This window comes from Nanorana parkeri, unplaced genomic scaffold, assembly GCF_000935625.1.
Source record: "Nanorana parkeri isolate BGI_ZX_2015 unplaced genomic scaffold, ASM93562v1 scaffold740, whole genome shotgun sequence".
Classification (NCBI taxonomy): Eukaryota; Metazoa; Chordata; class Amphibia; order Anura; family Dicroglossidae; genus Nanorana; species Nanorana parkeri.
In genome coordinates, this window is record NW_017307008.1 from 459,430 (window position 1) to 483,278 (window position 23,849).

Consider the following 23,849-nt stretch of genomic DNA (forward strand, 5'->3'; position numbering starts at 1 on the left):
TACATTATGGTAGCTTCTTGCAGGAGTCACTGGCCATCATGGAGGGACTCTCAGCAATCTTACATAGTTCTGATGGTAAAACCAGAACCCCCATCTGCTTGTGCGCCTACCTTTCCTTGTCCTCTGGACAGGGTGGAACAGACCTACCCCATCCAATCAAAAGGTCTGAAGGGTGTGCTCTAGGAGTGCTGGGATGTTTTATAAAACCCTGCAGAAACACTCTTAATGGCAAATTTATTCCTGGTCACAGCTATATTTCCATAAGGCAAGGTCACACAAATCATAAACCAGCATATCTTTAGAAGAAGTCATTAAGATTTTTTGGATACCAAACACGACAGGTATATGATGGGTATTTGTAATCTTGCATAGCTTGGAGGGTAAAACTAGAGCAACCAGCTGTTTGTGCGGCTACCTTTTCTTGCCCCCCATACAGAGCTACCCCATCCGAAGGTCTGAAGGGTGTGTTGTAGGAGTGATGGGATGTTTTATAAAACCTATCAGAAACACTATTCATGCCAATTTATCCTGGTTATACCTATTATTTCCAGGAGATCGAATGCATCCGCTGCTGTGATTCTCACCTTTACAAAAATGTCTGCCACACCCAGCCAGGAATGTAACAGAGTATTCATTACAGCAGCTTCGTCCAGGAGTCACTGGCCCTCATAGGAGGGGGACTTTCAGTAATCTCAAAGGTCTCATAATCCATAAACCAGCCTATCATTTAAAAGCGAATTATGATTTATTGGACACCAAATATGACCGGTATATAATGTGTATATATGTGACCTGGGAGGTCTAATGTGTCTTATTAGTAGCAGTGACATCATCGCTGTGTTGTACACAGCCTGAGCAGAGAGCAGAGCTGTGGGAGGAGCCCAGCAAGCCCCACCCACTACAGGAGGAGGCAGAGACAAAAGCAGCCAACCCTGGACAAGGCAATCTCCTGGGAGGTCTAATGTGTCTCATTAGTAGCAGTGACATCATCGCTGTGTTGTACACAGCCTGAGCAGAGAGCAGAGCTGTGGGAGGAGCCCAGCAAGCCCCACCCACTACAGGAGGAGGCAGAGACAAAAGCAGCCAACCCTGGACAAGGCAATCTCCTGGGAGGTCTGTCTTATTAGTAGCTGTGACATCATCGCTGTGTTGTACACAGCCTGAGCAGAGCTGTGGGAGGAGCCCAGCAAGCCCCACCAGCTACAGGAGGAGGCAGAGACAAGAGCAGCCAACCCTGGACAAGGCAATCTACTGGGAGGTCTAATGCGTCTTATTAGTAGCAGTGACATCATCGCTGTGTTGTACACAGCCCGAGCAGAGCTGTGGGAGGAGCCCAGCAAGGCCCGCCCCTGCGCTCTCCGCTTGAGCTGCACTCGTATCAGCTGCATCTCTCCCAACTCTTTCGGTGAACTACACAACACCTACCCCCTTCCTGGTTATTGGGAAAATGTTACCACCAAAGCAGCCCAACATTTCCGGGTGTGACCGAGCCCTTTAGGCGTCTGCGTCACTTTCCTTTACGTATTTTGTGTTACTTTTTTATGCTTTCGGGATCCTCGGAACGCTTCCAGTACATTACGGAGAACATCATGAAATAGGAGCTTTAACTGAGTATATTTCCAGCGAGCACATTCGTTAATAGGAGAGTCGCGGGCGACGGAATCACTTCTAATTAAGATTTACGCGGTGATATTATGAGCATTACAACACGCGCTCGGGATTTATACAACGTGTGATTATTCTTCCCGGTAGAGGAACGTTTTACCAGCAACTATTTCTCACGGTGCTGCCGCTAATGAAGCACGCTGACACCGGGACAGAGACGGAATTAAACTCCGCGCAAATAAAAAAAGACACAAATTAGCACAGCTCAGTATTCATCATTACATCATTACATGTATTACTTTATACTGAGTACCTTTATATGACTTGGTATCAGCCTCTTACAGCGGAGCTCACACGGCGAGAGGATGTAGTAGCACAAGTAGCCAATCAGATGCAGCGCTAACAGGGTGACTGGTCTTGTCTCCGCCCCCTCCTGTAATAAAGACCACTCACTGCTGCTCTCTCTCTCTCCTTGTGCAGCGTGACTGGTCTTGTCTCCGCCCCCTCCTGTAACGCTGATATTTCTTGTGCACAATTAAAGTGACCCCGGCGATTCCTCTTCAATGATTGGGAGTTCCGCGGTGCAGACAGCGGGAGGCGCTCTCCTCCTCTACAATGAGCCGTCTCATATGAAATTTGATTTTGAGGACCGGGTCACTGATATACAAAACTGCAATTCAACTATTTTCCCTTCAGAACCCTCAGAAGCTGAAAATAATAAAATATGAAACAATCGCTGACAGTGATTCTTGGAGTTTAGAAGAATTGGAGGGTCACCGTCTTCACCCCGACCACTCTTCATAGAACAAAAACTCCGATTGTGGCACAAAGAGAATGCTGAATGGGGACTGCGGCAGATTCAGACCCCGAGGACAAAAGATCACAGGCCAGAAGAGGGAAAGCATCAGAAATATCACAGCTGGCACTGGAGGTCCGGAAGAATTCATCTCAAGAAAGACCAAAAATACAATATTCCCGGGCACAGTGTGTACTGGAGAACGTCGAAGACCTAAGGAGATCGATCGATACTTTGATACAAGTTTCTATTTTTATGGTTGTTTTATATTTCTCTTCTAGCCCTGATGAAAGAAAACATGTTGGCTGTTTTATATGACCAGATCATGAACAATTAAAAAGTATCTTGGCCTCTCATCTTTTTTGGTCTGGAGCTCCTTTCTATATTTCTATGGTTTGAGTCACTTTTGGGTACCCAGTGAGGGAAGCCATGCTCTTTGTGTGCTGCCTTACCAAATCTCAATCCTTGTGGAGGCAGCCATCTTGGCTCTGCTTCCTCATGTCAGATCCTCCAGCTAGGAGAACATTGAAAAGCACACTAGGGAAATCAAATCTCAATCCTTGTGGAGGCGGCCATCTTGGTACAGGCAGGCCTTTGCCTCCTCATGTCATGTTCTCCAGCAAGAACAACATTGAGCAGCATACAAGGCAAATCACCAAATCTCAACCCTTATGTAGGTAGCCATCTTGGTAGAGGCAGGGCTTTTCTTCCTTAGGTCAGATTCTCCAACAAGGAAAACATTGACCAGCACAGTAGGGAAAATACCAAATCTCAATCCTTGTGGAGGCGGCCATCTTGGTACAGACAGGCCTTTGCCTCCTCATGTCATGTTCTCCAGCAAGGAGAACATTGAACAGGAAAATAGGGAAATTAAATCTCAATCCTTGTGGATTCAGCCATCTTGCTAGAGGCAGGGCTTTGCTTCCTCATGTCAGATCCTCCAGCAAGGAGAACATTGAGCAGCACATTAGGGAAATCACCAAATCACAACCCTTGCTGAGGTGGACATCTTGGTGGGGGCAGGGCTTTGCTCCCTCATGTCAAATTCTCCAGCAAGGAGAACAATGAGCAGCACATTAGGGAAATCACCAAATCTCAAACCTTGTGGAGGGGGCCATCTTTTCGGAGGCAGGGCTTTGCTTCCTCAGCTCTGCAAATCTCAGGACTGGATGGACAGAAATACATCTTTGGCTGGAAAAACAGCCCATATATATGCATTTCACCTGTGTATCTACCCGTTTCCCCCGGAGTACGGCTTTAACAGGATTTACACCACAGTTTGGGGCCAATTTTAGGACTTGGATTCATATGTTGTTATTTTGGGTTTATTCGTTCTTTTTTTTCAATTGAGAGTTCCAACTGTACTTTCACACACCAGCGGCTTGCATTGCTGGCTCCCGTCCCAGCTTGTAAATTGGGGACTTTCTCTGCTTTCTGCATTTACCAGTCGGATGCAAACGTCCAAGGCAGGTTTGAAACCAATTGGTGCTCGATGAGAAACATCTCGGTGCTGGCAATTTTCACAATGGGCACTCTGTATGCTAAAAGCAGCTAGGAGGATGTTCCCGCATCGCAAGCAGATTGACCAGACAATGGAGAGGGGGTTGGACTGGTGCATTACAGCAATGCCTGGATAGAAAACTAAGCTGGTCATATCTTGTAAGTGAGCTGGGCAACTGCACGGCTGCAATGAATCACTATAGATCGAGAGAGAGAGAGAGGGGTGTCAAGAACAAGGTCGAGAGAGAGAGAGAAGTCGAGAGGCCGGGAGAGATCGAGAGAGAGAGGTCGAGAGATCGAGAAAGAGGTCGAGAGAGAGAGAGAGGTGTCGAGAGAGAGAGAGAGAGAGGTCGAGATCTCCTAGCTAACACGTTTGGTAATCCACATCCACCACCTTTGCCGAATTTCAATCCACCTTTTTGTTGCTTTTCTTACCCTTTTATTATTTCAAACTAAAAAAAGAAAAGACAAGTCAATGAGCTATGTTAATAACAAATGGCAAGCTCTTCACTCCCCAAGCTGTTCTGGGGGCTGGGGCCTTTACTTCCCTTCAAAACACCCCTCAAAGGCTTGATAATGATTACACACTACATGGCCAAATGTCTGTGGACACCCGATCAATGTGTTTATTGGGACATCCCATGCCCAAACCATTGACTTTAGTATAGAGTTGGTCCTCCCTTTGTGACTACAGCAGCCTCCACTCTTCTGGCAAGGCTTTCCACAGAGGGTGTCTGTGGGAATATGTGGCCATTTGTGAGGTCAGGTACTGATGTTGGATGAGAAGGCCTGGCTCACAATTGGCATTCCAAGTTCATCCCGAAGGTGTTCAGTACGGTTGAGCTGAGGTACTGATGGTGAGAGAGAAGACCTTGCTTCGCATTCAGCATTTCAAGTCATCCCAAAGGTTCAGTAGGTTTGAGGTCAGGGATTTGTGCAGGACACTTGAGTTCCTCCACGCCAAACTGGTCACACCATGTCTTTATGGAGCTGGCTTTGTACACGGGGCACAGTGATGGTGGAGCAGAAAAGGGCCTTCACCAAACTGTTACCACAAGGTTGGAAGACCACAACTGTCTACAATGTCTGTGTATGATGTAGTTTTAACAGAGACCTTCACTGGAGACACCTGAGTTTGGAGGGGTCCCAACTCATCCGAAAGGTGTTCAGTAGGTTTGAGGTCAGTGCTCTCTACAGGACTGGTCACACCATGTCTTTATGGAGCTGGCTTTGTACACAGGGGACAGTCACGATGGAACAGAAAGGGGCCTTCACCAAACTGTTACCACAAGGCTTTGGAAGGGTGTCTGTGGGACCTTGTCCCATCTGTGGGTCAGGTACTGATTTTGGATGAGAAGACCTGGCTCACAATTGGCCTCCCAATTCATCCAAAAGGTGTTCAGCAGGGTTGAGCTCAGGGCTTTATGCACCACACTCAAGTTCCTCCACACCAAACTGGTCACACCATGTCTTTATGGAGCTGGCTTTGTACACAGGGGACAGTCATGGTGGAACAGAAAAGGGCCTTCACCAAACTGTGACCACAAGGCTGGAAGACCACAATTGTCTACAATGACTTGGTGTGTTGTAGCATTAATAGTAACTGGAAACACCTGAACTCAGTCATATGGAGGGGGGTGCACATACTTTTGGCCACATAGTGTATGGTCAGATGTCCACAAACGTTTGGAGGTATTGTGCATCTCCGACCTTACACATACAACCCCCAGAGATATAAATCACTACTTGGAATTGAACTTGCCAGCATTTCCAGTTCCATCCAATCTCCCCCTCGCTCCCTTGTAGAAGAACCTCTACGTCTATATCTAATGAATCATTTTTCTACACAGTGTATCCGCAAATAGTTTATGATAAATGATTTTAAAAAATGATAAAAAAATAAATAAGCTACAAGAGTTTATAACATAGTCGGTAAAAAGACACTTCCTTGTATCTGTGTGGCAGACATCTCAAAGATGACATGACCTCTAGAAAAAATCATATTTCAATTCTACTTTCATAGACTCAGAATCAATAAATCAGAAGCTCCGCGGCATGAAATATATCTATAGTGAGAAAAACTGCCAGAGAAGCTTTAAAAAAAAATAAAAATATTCTCAGGGACAAATCTGTAAAGACTATGCGGTACATATACAGTTTCAGCTTCATTATATACCGGCAAACGCCGCAGAAACAGCCAATTATAACAAAAAAAACTACCAATTAAAAATAAACATAATACATGACATATATAATACTAAACATCTGCCACATACTTCTGGATGAGTTTATTCTTTTGGAGAATCTACAGGGATATGGGAAGTGTTAGAGTAAGATAAACACACACACTATATTGCCAAAAGTATTGGGACACCCCTCTATTGGATTCAGGTATTCCAATCACCTCCATGGCCACAGGTGTATACAATCACACACCTCGGCATGCAGACGCTTCTACAAACATTTGTGAAAGAACGGGTCGCTCTCAGGAGCTCAGAGACTACAAGTGTGGAATGAATACTGCCAAAAAAAAAGAATAATAAACTACTACTAATAAAAATGCTACCTCGAATAATAACATAATAACATTATTATTGCTGTTATTATTAATAATAAAATACTACTAATCTACTAATATAATAAAATGCTAATAATAATAATAATAAATAATTGGTTGTCCTTTTCCTGGCCGCAGAATTACAATAGACAGATTCTTCCATTTTAAATATTCTGAACACACAATTTTTTTTTTTTAAAGAACAAAAGTAGAAAGTTTGATACAAAAAACAAATAAATAAATACATGTAAAAAATCCTGCACAGGAATCAGAATTGTTTCTTCTTCCTGAACCGCATTTACATGATCTTGGCAATAAGTAGTTAAAGGGGATGTATACCGAGGAGCGGAAGCCAAGCATGGATCCGGCCTTACCGCTATAAATTGCCGTTGCCGAGCGTGAATTATTTTACATTGGGACATTTGCCCCAACGTGACGGGTGAGGCCGGGGGGCCGCGCGGGCGATGTTCAATCTCACCATCACACAACTGATATCTCGGAAGACCGATCACTTTGAATCACATTAATGTTAATGCGAGCTGCTACACAAGAGATTTGCGACCACAACATCAATTTTTCACGTCTGGCGTCCCATCGCATCAAGTACCGGCGGAATCCCCTCCACTCTACAGACGTGGGAGTAGGAAATCCAAGCGGGCGAACATACCAACATACATATGAACACTCCTAGGATCTCAGGTCATGTGATGGGCGGAGTAATCGGAGCTTTCTTCTGTGGTCAATGGAAACTCCCATGTGATGGTGCCTGCATATTACTGACCACCAATGTAAGGAGCATTCTTCTCACTGACCACCAATGTAAGGAGCATTCTTCTCACTGACCACCAATGTAAGGAGCATTCTTCCCACTGACCACCAATGTAAGGAGCATTCTTCCCCCTGACCACCAATGTAAGGAGCATTCTTCCCCCTGACCACCAATGTAAGGAACATTCTTCCCCCTGACCACCAATGTAAGGAGCATTCTTCTCACTGACCACCAATGTAAGGAGCATTCTTCCCCCTGACCACCAATGTAAGGAGCATTCTTCCCACTGACCACCAATGTAAGGAGCATTCTTCCCACTGACCACCAAGGTAAGGGACATTCTTCAAAACTGACCACCAATGTAAGGAGCATTCTTCCCACTGGCCCCCAATGTAAGGAGCATTCTTCCCTCTGACCTCCAATGTAATGAGCATTCTTCCCACTGACCTCCAATGTAAGAGGATCTATCTTAATGTTTTAGGCCATTATTATTATTTTATTAATTTTGTGAATAATACAGAAAATGATTTTGTTGGATTGAGAAGATTGGCCACCAAATCCTCGGCATAATTTTCCATCGCTCCGTCACGTGTCACGGATCTCAATGAGGCAGCTTTCAGCGCCGTCACTCACAAAACTCGTGTCCTTCCATTGTTATCAATGACAGGATCGCGGTCTCCTCCTTCACGGGTTTGTCGCTCGCCTCTATAGGGTTTCTCTCCTGCAGCATCCTCACGGCCCGCGTGGCTCTTCTCTTTCTAGTCACATGGCCATCTTCCCCCCTTCAGCCTCTCCTCCCTTTCTCTTATTTCAGCGACACTTTCTGATTTCTCTGCCGCAGACATTTTCCTTCCCTCCTCTTTTCCCCAATGCATCCAAAATAATGATACAAATGAGGCACGTCAATCTCCGAGGTGATAAACCTCCAAGGGGGCTCGTTATGTACACGGAATGGCTACTAGAGGCAGATATCTGGCTACAAATAACGAGACCAAAAATGAAAAGTCCGTTAAAACATGAAAAACAGGCTTTTGCTGCAACGTTCAACTTGGATCCAGAGATACCGCAGTACTTATTTTCTGCCACTAGATGTCCTCAGTCTGATGGCCAACATCATTCAACCCATTGTTACTTTGAGCCTGAACCCCCACTTCCCCCCAGCCTGTAACTGGACAGTGAAAGGAAAAGCAGCAGACTGATGATTTACTCTGTAGGTCGTTGGGGGAACCCTCCGCACACCTCACAACAGTCCCGGCCAGGCAAAAAAGAATGGTGCTCGCAGTGATATTGGTTCACGGATGGCGCCGTGCAGACATAGAACAAGCAGGGAATCACCAGCACTCAGTAATGAAAGCAAATTTGTCCTTTTATTGGACAAAGGCGTCATAGAAATCAAAAGAACCGACGTTTCGGGGCCACGTAGGGTCCCTTCCTCAAGGCAGAAAACATGACCTGTCACCCTTCTCTGTCTTGCTATCAGCATGCTTCTTCTCAGCACATGAACTGATTGGCTCCCTGTGCTGCTTTTTTTCCAGGCCTGCTATGCAAGAGGCTGATACAAAGTCAGCTTCCGGTACTTATTCTGCTTGTATTTGAAATGGAAGAACTGCGGGGGGCGCCTTCGTTTTCTTTCGTCCTTATCCCTTTCGGGGTGGTGTACCGTAAGCTTTGATTGTATTATCAAAAACAACTCTAGTATGTATTCCTTTTACAATGCTGATGCGAGAGGTCCTCTTCATCCCGCATGAATGCCTGCCTAGGTCCTATTCGATTCTGTTGGGAAAGCCGTACTCCTCAGGACTGCTGGAAGCCACCATGGGCACAGCTCCCCATGAATATAAAATTGGATTGTGGTGCTTATATAGTATGTTTTCCTATTACAATGCTGTTGTGACAGGTCCTCTCCTTCCTGTGTGAATGTGTGCCACGGTCCAATTCTATTCTGTTGGGAAAGCCATACTCCTCAGGACTATTGGAAGCCGCCATGGGTACAGCTCCCCATACATATAGAATGGGACTGTGGCCCGTATATAGTATGTTTTCCTATTACAATGCTGTTGTGACAGGTCCTCTCCTTCCTGTGTGAATGTGTGCCACGGTCCAATTCTATTCTGTTGGGAAAGCTGCACTCCTCAGGACTATTGGAAGCCGCCATGGGCACAGCTCCCTATAAATATAGAATGGGACTGGGGCACATATAGTAGTATTCCCATTACAATTCCGATTTGTTAGATCCCCCTCATCTTGCATGAAGGCGTGCCATGGTTCTATTTGATTCTGTTGGAAAAGCCGTACTCCACAGGACCGCTGTAATATGCCATGGGTACAGCTCCCCATAAATATAGAATGAAATGTGGCACGTATATATTATGTATTCATATTACAATGCTGATGTGATGGGTCTTCTTTACCCTTCATGAGGGTGTGCCACGGTCCCATTCAATTCTATTGGGAAAACCATACTCCACAGAACCACTGGAAGCCACCATAGGTAAAGCTCCCCAATAAATATAGAATTGGATTGTGGTGCTTATATAGCATGTATTCCAATTACAATGCAGGTGCGACAGGTCCTCTTCATCATGCGTGTATGCGTGCCATAATCCCATTCGATTCCGCTGGGAAAGCCGTACTCAACAGGACCGCTCCCCATAAATATAGAATGACACTGTGGCACATCTATAGTATGTATTCCTATTACAATGCTGATGTGATAAGTCTTCTTTACCCTTCATGAGTGTATGCCACGGTCCCATTATATTCTATTGGGAAAACCATACTCCGATGACCACTGTAAGCCGCCATGGTTATAGCAGCTCCCCATACATATAGAATGGGACTGTGGCCCGTATATAGTATGTTTTCCTATTACAATGCTGTTGTGACAGGTCCTCTCCTTCAATGTCCAATACGGACTCAGTGCTTCCTGTAGCAGTCCACCGGCCAGAAATCGGCCAACCCCGGAGGATATCAAATCAAGCAAATCACCTTCTTCAACTCTTCTCTGCACATAAAGGACATTCGGTCATTTCACAAAGCCCACACACCGGGATAAAGACACTAAGTGACAGTTATCTTCATTTGAAGCCAATGAGATTTGGAAGTGACGGTCACATGACCAAACCAAAGCTGCTCATCCTTCTGTGAAAGCTTCGTGAACGGAGCCTATTGCATCTGAATGAGCTCCTGAGAGGTCCAACTGGTTTAAAGCCGCAACTTACTAGACTCGTGAATCATTCTTGCCGCCCGATCCTCAGCCACCAGGTTCGCACACCGCCGCGCGGATAATTCAATCGGACAGAACCATTTCAAAACAATTACTTGTCGGGGGATCTCGGGTCAGAAGAAATTTACTTCTGTTCGGCAAACCTTCCAACACAAAACGAGGCAGCGAGTTTCATGTCCTACAGCAACGTACAGCGAAAATAACATCGGCTCGTCTTCTGGGTTTATTTTAAATTGACATTATTTGTGGTTTTAAAGGAGAATTAAAAGATACATTTTCTCTTTACTGTGATTCCATATCGTCCGTTCAGAAGGAGGAGTTACAAGGGAACGTACCACCAATGGCATTCATGCTGCTAATCTTTTTATTAAAAGACTCAAGCAACGTTTATATAAAAAAATAACAAGGCTACTCTGCCTCCTTGTGCAGGGTGACCGCTCTTGTTTCCGCCCCTCCTGTAATAAAGACTAGTCACCGCTGCTCTCTCCTTTTGCAGGGTGACCGGTCTTGTTTCCGCCCCTCCTGTAATAAAGACCAGTCACCGCTGCTCTCTCCTTTTGCAGGGTGACCGGTCTTGTTTCCGCCCCTCCTGTAATAAAGACCAGTCACCGCTGCTCTCCTCTTTTTGCAGGGTGAGCGGACTTGTCTCCGCCCCCCTCCTGTAATAAAGATTGCTCACTGCTGCTCTCTCTCCTTGTGCAGGGTGACCGGTCTTGTCTCCGCCCCCTCCTGTAATAAAGACTGGTCACTGTTGCTCGCTCTCCTTGTGCAGGGTGACTGGTCTTGTTTCCGCCCCCACCTGTATTAAAGACCGGTCACTGCTACTCTGTCTCCTTGTGCAGGGTGACCGGACTTGTCTCCGCCCCCCTCCTGTAATAAAGACCGCTCACTGCTGCTCTCTCTCCTTGTGCAGGATGACTGGTCTCGTCTCCGCCCCCTCCGGTAATAAAGACTGGTCACTGCTACTCTGCCTCCTTGTGCAGGGTGACCGGTCTTGTTTCCGCCCCTCCTGTAATAAAGACCAGTCACCGCTGCTCTCTCCTTTTGCAGGGTGACCGGTCTTGTTTCCGCCCCTCCTGTAATAAAGACCAGTCACCGCTGCTCTCTCCTTTTGCAGGGTGAGCGGACTTGTCTCCGCCCCCTCCTGTAATAAAGATTGCTCACTGCTGCTCTCTCTCTTTGTGCAGGGTGACCGGACTTGCCTCCGCCCCCTTCTGCAGTGGGTGGGGTGTACAGCACAGTGGTGATGTCACTGCTCATACAAGGTGATATTGCAAAGGCATTAGCTGCACACAAAAATGATTTATATCCCCTGTGGCTGAGGAATATATTTAAATGAAACATTTTATGCCCGGAGTTCAGCTTTAAAAACCATCTCGAGGCAAATTACAAATAATAAAAAAAAAAAAAGGCTGCAGTGAGTTACCCCCAACGTTGTATCTTTATTATAATAAATGTAGAGAAAACTAAAAAGAAATAATCTTCCTGTCAGAGGTAACACAAGACAATCGGGATGAAATTGCTTCGCAGTGTTACAAGTATTTGGCAGGAAGTGGCGCCTTCAGGAAGACTTTTTACACCGAAATCAATTAGAATCACTTCACACCTCTCACTGCAACGTGAAACTATTCGCACAACGGCGTCTCCTGCTGCAAAGATTCAAACGCCGACAACGCAGGTGAACCGACTGAGACTCTCATCATAGGATCAACTCAAGGTGAACGCCGAACCCTGGAGTATAGTCACATATACTCCGATATAAGTACAAGCGCGTCTTGTAAAAATGTTTATAACTTACTGCAGAACGTGAAATTCAGTTATTTTTCACACAACAAACAGAAAATAATAATAAAAATAATAGTAGAAGTAGCAGCAAAAATACTGGTAACAGTAATGAGGATAATAATAATACTGGTAATAATAGAGAAGCACCGAAACCGAAAGGAAAACAAATGTTGGACCGAAAATTGTTTTTTTTTCTTTTCTTCAAATATTTTCTTTATTTTTTAATAAACTTTTAAAAAAATTTAAATATTATTTTTATTCATTTATTTTTATTAAATATTTTTATTTTTTACTTTACTTTTAGGGGCTTCGGGGAAATATTAGGGGTCTAAACAGACCACTGATATTTCCGTTTTAAAATAGAAAAAGGGACAGAGGACACAAAGTCCTAATTCTCTTTTTTCGCAGCCCCTGTTATCAATGAACAGGAATCCTCGATACTGAGTGTTCCTGTTCATTGATAACATGAGGACAGAGTATGTTTACTATAACCACAATCATGAATGAACAGGAAGTGATGTAGATGACTTCCCATTCATTCATAATTGAGGATATAGTAACCATACTCTGGCCTCAATTATCTACAAACACTCAGCGACCACAGACTGCTTGTACCGCTCTCCATCCTGACACGCTGTCACAGGAGGCGGGGTGGGGCTGTGCGGGAGGAGAGCTCAGCCTCCTGCGACAGCAATGCCAGCTCTCTCCGCCCACACCCTTGCTGTCACAGGAGGCTGAGCGAGCGGTGCGGGAGGAGAGCTCAGTCTCAAGTGACAGCGCGGGCTGTCTCCGCCCCCACACCACTGCTCTCCTGATCTGTGACAGGAAGCTGAATGTTGCAGGGAGGAGAGACACCGACCGCCCACAGCGCTCTCCTCCCGCAGCGCTCGGCCGTCTGTGACAGTTTATCTCCTCCCCACTGGGACACAGAGCAGCAGTGTTTCGGCAGAAAAATCGCACTTTCGGCATTTTGCTAAAAATTGCTTTTTCGGCCAATATCTTTCGCCGCCCGATATATCGCTGCATCCCTAATAATAATAATAAAATGTATTAAGAGTTAAGAAAAATATTTCCACCCAACACCAAAATATCACAATGGTCCTCCAGTCAGGAAATGAGGCGGGCTCTATCTGACTTGCTGCATATTGTGAGGAGCTCGACGTGTGCGGTGAAATCAGAGGAAGCCATTTCTGTCCAGGAGAGGAGCCGCTACAACTGTGCCAGACTGAAGGGAAGGACAGAGGTCAGATAGAAGACTGAAGGGGAGGACAGAGGTCAGATAGAAGACTGAAGGGGAGGACGGAGGGCAGATATAAGACTGAAGGGAAGGCCAGGGGTCAGATAGAAGACTAAAGGGGAGGACAGAGGTCACATAGAAGACTGAAGAGAAGGACGCAGGTCAGATATAAGACAGAAGGGTAGGACGGAGGTCAGATATAAGACTGAAGGGAAGGATGGAGGTCAGATAGAAGACTGAAGGGGAGGATGGAGGTCAGATAGAAGTCTGAAGGTCAGATCCTTAGCCTGATCATCGATGGCGCTGAGCAGATCAAACTTTACAATAAAGGAGGAAATCTTACTGATGAAGTTGGCTTGCCCAGTGTAGATGGTGTACTGCAGCTCGTAGGAACCGACGCTGAACTCGTCATCGGACATCCAGTGCACCGTGATGGTGTCGTGAGACGCGGTGCAGAGTTCCTCTCGAATGGTGGGAGGGTTTGGAGCTGTGAATTTAGGGAAAGACAATATTACATTATAGGAAATACCGGAACGTTTGGCAAGTAATACAAAGCTTGACAACCCAAAAAAAATCTTAAATCTGATCACATCCCCTCCCCCCCCCCACCCCCACCCCAAATATACCTCCAAACCTCCCTCTCCTCATCTAGATCATGACCCGACATTCTTTATTCCTTTGACCTTGCTCCCATCAGCTTTCATAACTTCGCGTGACACCATTGTCGGGCTACAGGAGGCTTAGTTCCTATTAAGACAGACACACCCCCAGAGCTGCATCTCCCAAGAGTCCTTTTTCTATACACAGTGTGTGGGCAGGCTCTTGTAACTCAAGGCAGCAGCATTGTTTTTCTTGGAAAGTAGTCAACATATGCATGCGGTGAGCAGGAGAGCGGCGGAGTTCTGTAGTCCAGCAAGCTGGGATGACAACACTATCTGGGATTTCAGTGCAGCACAGGCGCTATGTTGTCAGCCCAAACAGGAAGTTAAGAGCGCAAAGGATTTCAACAGGTATTTTTCTGTACTGTCAGCATTTTTAAAGCGATTAAACACCGGAAATGTGAATGCATTGCAATGAAACTTTGTTTTCCCTGCCATAAACTTTCAGCATGGAGCCCGGTGGTTTACACTTGTCTCTCCAGAGGATTCAATTATAAAGTTATTTCAAAGGAACAGAAACCTTCTCCACACTGACAGAATTAATGAGCTTGTGGGTATCTACATTGTGTTCCCCGTCTACAAACAATGTTTATTTGTAGATTTATCTTTCGTTCTTTCTTTCACCTTCTAGACTCTGGTGACGGCGGCTGGTCCCGGACTTCCCTTGTGTTTAATTACATGGCGCTTCCAGGAACTTGTTACCGATATATGTGGAGGGATTGCGATCATGCCTGCTACATTGTGTTTCCTGGAATATTCTGTATGGTCACCTGAATCTAATAAACTAAGAACACCATACGGCCATGTGGTCCAATAGCATGTGGTCCTGGACCCTCATCTCTACCTATATGGCTAAAGGTATGAGGACCTCCCTCCCAATGTGTTGAGCTGTCTCCAGTGAAGGTTCTGCTGACCATCACACCTCAATGGTCAAAAGTATGTGGACGTCCCTCCAAAAGATTTAGTTCCTGGGTGAAGGGCCATATTATATTACATGATACAAAGACATTGTAGACAAGTGTGCTCTTCTAACCTTGTGGTCACAGTTTGGTGAAGACCCTTTTCTGTTCCAACATGACTGTCCCCTGTGTACAAAGCCAGTTCCATAAAGACATGGTGTGACCGGTTTGGTGTGGAGGAACTTGAGTGTCCTGTGACCTCAACCCTACTGGACACCTTTCAGATAAATACACTCTACGGCCAAAACGTTTATAGACATCCGACCATCACACCCAAATGGTCAACAGAATGTGGACTTCCCTCCAAATGATTCAGTTCAGGTGTCCCAAGTGAAGGGCCCTGTTATCTTACATGATACAAACAGAGTTTAGACAATTGTGCTCGTCTAACCCTGTGGTCACAGTTTGGTGAAGACCCTTTTCTGTTCCACCATAACTGTCCCGTGTACAAAGCCAGTTCCATAAAGACATGGTGTGACCAGTTTGGTTTGGAGGAACTCGAGTGTCCTGCACAGAGCCCTGACCTCAACCCTATTGAACACCATTAGGATGAATTGGAATGAAGATGGTATGACAGGTCTTCTCATCCAACATCAGTACCTGACCTCACAAATGGGCACATAATTCCCACAGACACACTCCAAAATCTTGTGGAAAGTCTTCCCAGAAGAGTGGAGGATGTTATAGCTACAAAGGGGGCAACTCCATATTAATGGCCAAAGGAGAAGGGGGGACATTCCTTATTGATGGCCATGGTTTTGGAATGAGATGTCCAACGGGCTCAAATAGGTGTAATGGCCAAAGGGAGGAGGGTCACCACCATATTAATAGCTATGGTGGGAGAGACGCACCTCCATATTAATGGCTATGGTGGGAGAGACGCACCTCCATATTAATAGCTATGGTGGGAGGAGGACACCTCCATATTAATGGTATGGTGGGAGAGGGACACCTCCATATTAATGGCTATGGTGGGAGGGGGACACCTTTATATTAATGGTGATGGTGGGAGGGGTGCACCTCCATATTAATGGCTATGGTGGGAGGTGGACACCTCCATATTAATGGTGATGGTGGGAGGGGTGCACCTCCATATTAATGGCTATGGTGGGAGGGGCACACCTCCATATTAATGGTGATGGTGGGAGGGGTGTACCACCATATTAATGGCTATGGTGGGAGGGGCGCACCTCCATATTAATGGTGATGGTGGGAGGGGTGCACCACCATATTAATGGCTATGGTGCGAGGGGCACACCTTTATATTAATGGCTATGGTGCGAGGGGCACACCTTTATATTAATTTTTATGGTGGGAGGGGCGCACCTTTATATTAATGGCTATGGTGGGAGGGGTGCACCTCCATATTAATGGCTATGGTGGGAGGGGCACACCTTTATATTAATGGTTATGGTGGGAGGGGCGCACCTCCATATTAATGACTATGGCTTTGGAATGGAATGGCCGACAAATTCTTAGAGGTGTGATGGTCAGGCATCCGCAAACCTTGTGCCATATAGTGTACAATGCATCAATACAGTTTTTGCAATCGCTGCGTTGTAGCCGTGAAAGGGGAACGGTTATCTGTGGACCAAAAGTTCTCAGCATTCTATATAAACCTTCAACAAACCCGGGTTGTGTTAGAAGAATTGGGTGTGGGAAATTGAACATTTTGTGGAAGTAGAAAAGCCTGACCCCTGCCGGCATGCTGCAGAGACCCTTTCACTCGCTGTGGAAGCAGCGGTCTCTCTGCGGTTTCTATTTTTCAACATCAGGATCGGCATTTAATATGAATTCGGCTCTATGGAGGAAGCGTGAGGATCCCAGGAAGAGACCCGACATCTGCCTCCTATTGTTTGAATCTTTCAGAAGCAATGTATCCCCCTAGTGCAGCGCCGCGGAATCTCTGAACCGTTTGTACATTCAGAAGATTAAAGGGAGAGGTTATCAGAGGGAACGTTGATTTATTTTTCATCATCTTACCGGTTACGTAGTCCAGCCCTTCCAACAACTTCTTCTCTCTGGAAAAATCCAGGGCAAAGTTTTCAAAGGCATCATTTAAATTGACATCGGGGAGAAGAACTTGAGAGGATGCGGTTGCCATGGAAACCACATACATACATACATACATACATATATATATATATATATCATATATCTTTTTCATGTTTAAAGAAGAACTATGGGGCCAGTGTTATGGGGCCAGTGTTTTTCCCCATAGTTCTCCTCAGGGTCACGGGAGGACACAAACTAGCGTCCTCCCGTCACCTAAAGCTCGGTATACTGAGACGCCGCAGCCAGGACGGATCCCGACAATACTGTCGAGATCCACCCAGCAGTGTGAGTGACAGCTGGCTCTGCCTATCTAGAGGCAGAGCCAGCTGCACCCGCCCCTTCCCCCGTCCGTTCCGCCAGGCAGCGCTGGAGGATCGGAGAGGGGGGAATCCATGACGGGAGCCGCGAGTGACAGTCACGGCTCTCTGCAGGGACAGGATCGAGAAGTGAGCGATCGACGGTATGTGTTCGCTCACCTCCCGATCTATAGAGCCGGCGTGTGACAGTCTCATTGTCACAGGTCGGCTCGAACTAGGACGATGAGTGAAAATCACTCGCCTCGTAGTTCTCCTTTAATGCATGCATGCTAAGTAATGTGCACATGTAACACATACAATCTGTTTGTAAATAGCACATGTCTATAATTGTAGTGATATGTGGATGGATGCTGCAGGTGGACGCCATACTTAGACCCAGTTCCATCTCTACAGTAACAAACCCAGGCCCACTGTATGAGGCAAACACGTCTCCGGAGGGGACTATGTTCTGCCTCATCCGTAGGCCTGGTTTCATTCTGCATGAGATACCTCGGTCGGCTTTACATAACGTTTCCCCTTTTTAACAGCAAGAAGCCGACACTGTGTGTGGCTACTAGACGTCAGGACTAGCTGTTACTGAATGACCAGTCAAAATGGTTTCGAATCATGTGATAGCTGGATGGAGCTTCATTCACAAAAAACAAGCTTTTAGCCTGTACTTGAGGCTGAAGCCTGCCAGTGAACCATTGTTTAATAATGTAATTGTAAAAGACAATTTCAGTATTTAAAAAAATAATTAATTTAAAATATATACGTGTGTGTGTGTATATATATATATACACACACAGCCATGCCCAAAAATATTATTGGCCCCCCTTCATTTCTGTCAGATAATGCGCCACTTTGCCCAGAAAATTGTTGCAATTACAATTACAAAAAAGTTGAGAAAAAAAAAAGCCAAACCTGACACATTCCACGCAAAACTCCAAATATGGACTGGACAAAATTATTGGCACCTTCTACAAATGGCAAGAAATAATTGCATTCCAAGTTTTTGTGGAAGAGCATGGACAGTCTCGAGGTTACAAGTCCATCTCCAGAGATCTTAAAGGAGAACTATGAGGGGGAGTGCTTCTCACTCACCTCATAGTTCTAGCCGACCTGTGACAATGAGACACAGGTCAGCTCAGTAGATCGGGAGGTGAGCGAACGCATACCGGCTTTCGCTCACTTCTCGATCCTGTCACGGCTCTCTGCCGTGACAGGGGAGGGGCTGGATTCCCCCCTCCCCGCTCCGATCCTCCAGCGCTGACTGGCGGAACGGATGGGGGAGGGGGCGGGTACAGCTGGCTCTGCCTCTAGATAGGCGGAGCCAGCTGTCACTCACGTAGCTGGGCGGATCCCGGCACAATTGTCAGGATCCGCTTCAGCTGCGGCGTCTCAGTATACCGCGAGCTGTAGCTCCCTATATACTGAGCTTAGGGTGACGGGAGGACGCTAGTTTGTGTCCTCCCGTTACCCTAAGGAGAACTATGGGGAAAAGCCCTGACCCCATAGTTCTCCTTTAATGTTTCTGTGTCCTCTGTACACAACATTGTCTGGACGTTTCCAGCCCTCGGCACTGGAGCTGATCTCCCTGGACGTGGAGGAAAGAGAACAAATCGATCGAAGATTGCAAGGAAGGATTGTTGGAATGACGGATAAAGACCCTCCATCAACTTCCAGACAAATTCAAGCTGACCTTCAGGCACCGGGTACAACTGTGTCAGCACGCACTATACATCGCCATCTGAATGATAGGAGACCCAGGAGGACCCCACTGCCGACATAGAAACATAAAAAAGCCAAAACTGACCCGAGTAAGTCAAAACCCTAACCCTGTGCTGTGGACAGACGAAACAAAATGACAGCTTTTTGGTTCAGCCCATTATTCTACTGTTCTTAGAAAAAGAAATGAGGCCTTTAACCAGTTGACATCCGCGGTGTTAAACCCCCTTCCCATCCAGGCCATTTTTCAGTATTCAGCGCTGCGGTACTTTGACTGACATTTATTCCGTCATGCAGCGCTGTACTGAAATGAATTTTATACCCTTTTTTGGGGACACAGTCCCTCCAGTCACACATGGTGGGGGGGTCACTGATGTTTTGGGGTTGCTTTGCTGCTTCAGGCGTGGGATGTCTTGACTGTGTGCACGGCATTATGAAATCTGAAGACTACCAAAAAAATGTTGGTGTGCAATGTAGGGCCCAGTGTCAGAACGTTGGGTCTCCGTCAGAGGTCACGGGTCTTACCGCAGGACAATGACCCAAAGCAAACGTCAAAAAGCACCCAGAAATGGTTCCAGACAAAGCGCTGGAGAGTACTGGACTAGCCCAGCAATGAGTCCAGATCTGAATCCCATAGAGCTGCTGTGGAGGGAAAAGGAACCTTCCAATCTGAGAGAGCAGTTGGCGAAAGAAGAGTGCTCCAAAATTCCTGTAGCGAGGTGTAAGAAACTCATTGATGATTACAGGAAGCCATTGATCCAAGGTCTGCGCTACCAAATATTAACTGAGGGTGCCAATAATTTTGTCCAGTCCATTTTTGGAGTTTTGTGTGCAATGTGTCAGGTTTGGCTTTTTTTTTTCTCCACTTTTTTGTGTCACCAATACAACATAATGGTCTGGCCCTCTAGCAATTTCAGCCCCAAATTATAGCCAATTTGCCTACAAACGTCAGGTGGTCATAACAATCTGGCCACTCAGTGTATGTCATGGCCAAAAAAAATTAACCCCTGGTCCCTAAAGGGTTATATTACTTTGTATCTGCCCCAGACTTGCTCTGGGAACGTCACCCACCTGTCTACTACGGTTTTTGCTGCCTGCAGAAACCTGGCGTGGTCGTTCTCCTTCAGGAGATGGTCGGCTTGATTGATTAACACTGTAGATCGCTCCAGTCTCTGCCGGCAGTTAGCAATTTGCTGCGCGAGTTTCCTCAGCTTTGTCACCTGAAAGCCGAGAAGGATTAATGTGGAGAGATAACGTCGGAGATGCTTCACATTTAAAGGGTCAGCCTGCTCGACAAAACACATATTGCAATTTGTCAGCCACTCTGCAGGGAAGATAAAGCAGATCAAAGTCCTAGCTGGAGGATGTCTAGGTTACTAAAGCACCACGTATCATAAACAACTGCAATTTTACATTTTTATGATCTACTGCGGCCTCTTTGGAGCCATTTCATGTCTATATGCACTCCAGTGATGGCTGCATAGCAATTCTCAGGGCGGGTTTCCTGATGGTGACAACAGAGGACCATGTCTGTGTAATATGTGCTGAAGCAGCTATGCAGAAGCACACTTGGGAGACAGGAACAGAGCTTTGTCACCCTATAACAGGTAGTGCCTGACCAAGGATCATGAGATATTACATTGGTGGTCAGTGGGAAGAATGCTCATTACATTGGGGGGTCAGCAGGAAGAATGCCCCTTACATTGGATGTCAGTGGGAAGAATGTCCCTCACATTGGTGGTCAGTGGGAAGAATGCTCATTACATTGGTGGTCAGTGGGAAGAATGCTCCTTACATTGGTGGTCAGTGGGAAGAATGTTCCTTACATTGGTGGTCAGTGGGAAGAATGCTCCTTACATTGGTGGTCAGTGGGAAGAATGTCCCTCACATTGGTGGTCAGTGGGAAGAATGTCCCTCACATTGGTGGTCAGTGGGAAGAATGCTCATTACATTGGTGGTCAGTGGGAAGAATGCTCCTTACATTGGTGGTCAGTGGGAAGAATGTTCCTTACATTGGTGGTCAGTGGGAAGAATGCTCCTTACATTGGTGGTCAGTGGGAAGAATGCTCCTTACATTGGTGGTCAGTGGGAAGAATGCTCCTTACATTGGAGGTCAGAGGGAAGAATGCTCCTTACATTGGTGGTCAGTGGGAAGAATGCTCCTTACATTGGTGGTCAGTGGGAAGAATGCTCCTTACATTGGTGGTCAGTGGGAAGAATGCCCCTTACATTGGTGGTCAGTGGGAAGAATGCTCCTTACATTGGTGGTCAGTGGGAAGAATGCTCCTTACATTGGTGGTCAGTGGGAAGAATGCTCCTTACATTGGTGGTCAGTGGGAAGAATGCTCCTTACATTGGTGGTCAGTGGGAAGAATGCTCCTTACATTGGTGGTCAGTGGGAAGAATGCTCCTTACATTGGTGGTCAGTGGGAAGAATGCTCCTTACATTGGTGGTCAGTGGGAAGAATGCTCCTTACATTGGTGGTCAGTGGGAAGAATGCTCCTTACATTGGTGGTCAGTGGGAAGAATGCTCCTTACATTGGTGGTCAGTGGGAAGAATGCTCCTTACATTGGTGGTCAGTGGGAAGAATGCTCCTTACATTGGTGGTCAGTGGGAAGAATGCTCCTTACATTGGTGGTCAGTGGGAAGAATGCTCCTTACATTGGTGGTCAGTGGGAAGAATGCTCCTTACATTGGTGGTCAGTGGGAAGAATGCTCCTTACATTGGTGGTCAGTGGGAAGAATGCTCCTTACATTGGTGGTCAGTGGGAAGAATGCTCCTTACATTGGTGGTCAGTGGGAAGAATGCTCCTTACATTGGTGGTCAGTGGGAAGAATGCTCCTTACATTGGTGGTCAGTGGGAAGAATGCTCCTTACATTGGTGGTCAGTGGGAAGAATGCTCCTTACATTGGTGGTCAGTGGGAAGAATGCTCCTTACATTGGTGGTCAGTGGGAAGAATGCTCCTTACATTGGTGGTCAGTGGGAAGAATGCTCCTTACATTGGTGGTCAGTGGGAAGAATGCTCCTTACATTGGTGGTCAGTGGGAAGAATGCTCCTTACATTGGTGGTCAGTGGGAAGAATGCTCCTTACATTGGTGGTCAGTGGGAAGAATGCTCCTTACATTGGTGGTCAGTGGGAAGAATGCTCCTTACATTGGTGGTCAGTGGGAAGAATGCTCCTTACATTGGTGGTCAGTGGGAAGAATGCTCCTTACATTGGTGGTCAGTGGGAAGAATGCTCCTTACATTGGTGGTCAGTGGGAAGAATGCTCCTTACATTGGTGGTCAGTGGGAAGAATGCTCCTTACATTGGTGGTCAGTGGGAAGAATGCTCCTTACATTGGTGGTCAGTGGGAAGAATGCTCCTTACATTGGTGGTCAGTGGGAAGAATGCTCCTTACATTGGTGGTCAGTGGGAAGAATGCTCCTTACATTGGTGGTCAGTGGGAAGAATGCTCCTTACATTGGTGGTCAGTGGGAAGAATGCTCCTTACATTGGTGGTCAGTGGGAAGAATGCTCCTTACATTGGTGGTCAGTGGGAAGAATGCTCCTTACATTGGTGGTCAGTGGGAAGAATGCTCCTTACATTGGTGGTCAGTGGGAAGAATGCTCCTTACATTGGTGGTCAGTGGGAAGAATGCTCCTTACATTGGTGGTCAGTGGGAAGAATGCTCCTTACATTGGTGGTCAGTGGGAAGAATGCTCCTTACATTGGTGGTCAGCAGTGGTTGAAGGAACCTCTAGAAACCTCTGGAGGAACATCTGGTTGAGGAAGGTTGTCCCAATCACCAAAACACATTGGTTTTGGGTGTCCTGACCCCTCAAAGTCCAGCGTCATGTGACCTGTGTCATCCTCTCCCGGTATCTATAAATCTATTGATATCATATTATGGGACATTTTCCGGAAAACTCACTTTCGTCTCCTTGATTTTGACGGAAATCATCTGCTTCCTTCTCTGAATAATGTCCACGAGTTCGTCACATTCCTCGTTGAGCTTGGCTTCATGCATGCTTGTGTTGACCTGCAGCAAAACATTACACAGGAAGACTTTAAAAAGGGGTCAAAAACTATTTAATATGCCAAAGATAATCCAGTTTAGTACAATGATTGCAACATTCTAATATATTAAATGGGTCACCGAACACAAAGTCTAAATAAGTAGATCTGAACCTCAACTGGGTGCCATAGATAATTGATTTTTTTTCCCCAAAGTCACATGTATGTGACTTTTTTTTTTAATGACTACTAATTCATAGAGAGCAAGGGTTGGGGACGGTTGAGAAGGTTTCCTGGAGTAGAGTCTTAGGGACTAAAGTGCTTTCTATTATATCTGTTGATCCAATCAGTTTCATTGTGTCCAATTTACTTCCTGTTTGCAGCCTTTTGAATGTCCAATGGCGTGGTCACCCTGAGCCTAGAGCTAAAGCCTGTGACTGCAGCTGCCTGAGATTGCCTTCTTAGGATAGTTAATGATATCAAAGGAAGTGCTGATGTGTCTCTCCGCCCACATACCCCATCCAGAAAGACAAGAGTAGAGGTCATGTGACTCCCGTTAAAAACATTAAAATTAGTTTATTAGGCCTGCTATACTTGTATTTTTATTAAGGGGTTTGCATTAGCTGCTACTCATTTGGGGGGGGGGGGGGGGGGACAAAGGGGGCCCAACATG

At 46.1% G+C, this 23,849-nt stretch overlaps 1 protein-coding gene across 2 annotated transcripts in view; it reads right to left on the reverse strand.

The window, feature by feature from the left end:
* The window catches only part of MID2 (midline 2), a 104,798-nt gene that overhangs the window by 25,878 nt on the left and 55,071 nt on the right, over window positions 1–23,849 (reverse strand). For both annotated transcript variants that reach the window (XM_018564249.1, XM_018564248.1), the window contains exons 3-6: window positions 23,094–23,201; window positions 20,244–20,392; window positions 17,077–17,204; window positions 13,819–13,962 (exon numbers count right to left, since the gene is read on the reverse strand). In XM_018564249.1, the coding sequence (XP_018419751.1) occupies window positions 13,819–13,962; window positions 17,077–17,204; window positions 20,244–20,392; window positions 23,094–23,201 (529 nt within the window). The remainder of the gene's footprint in view (window positions 1–13,818; window positions 13,963–17,076; window positions 17,205–20,243; window positions 20,393–23,093; window positions 23,202–23,849) is intronic.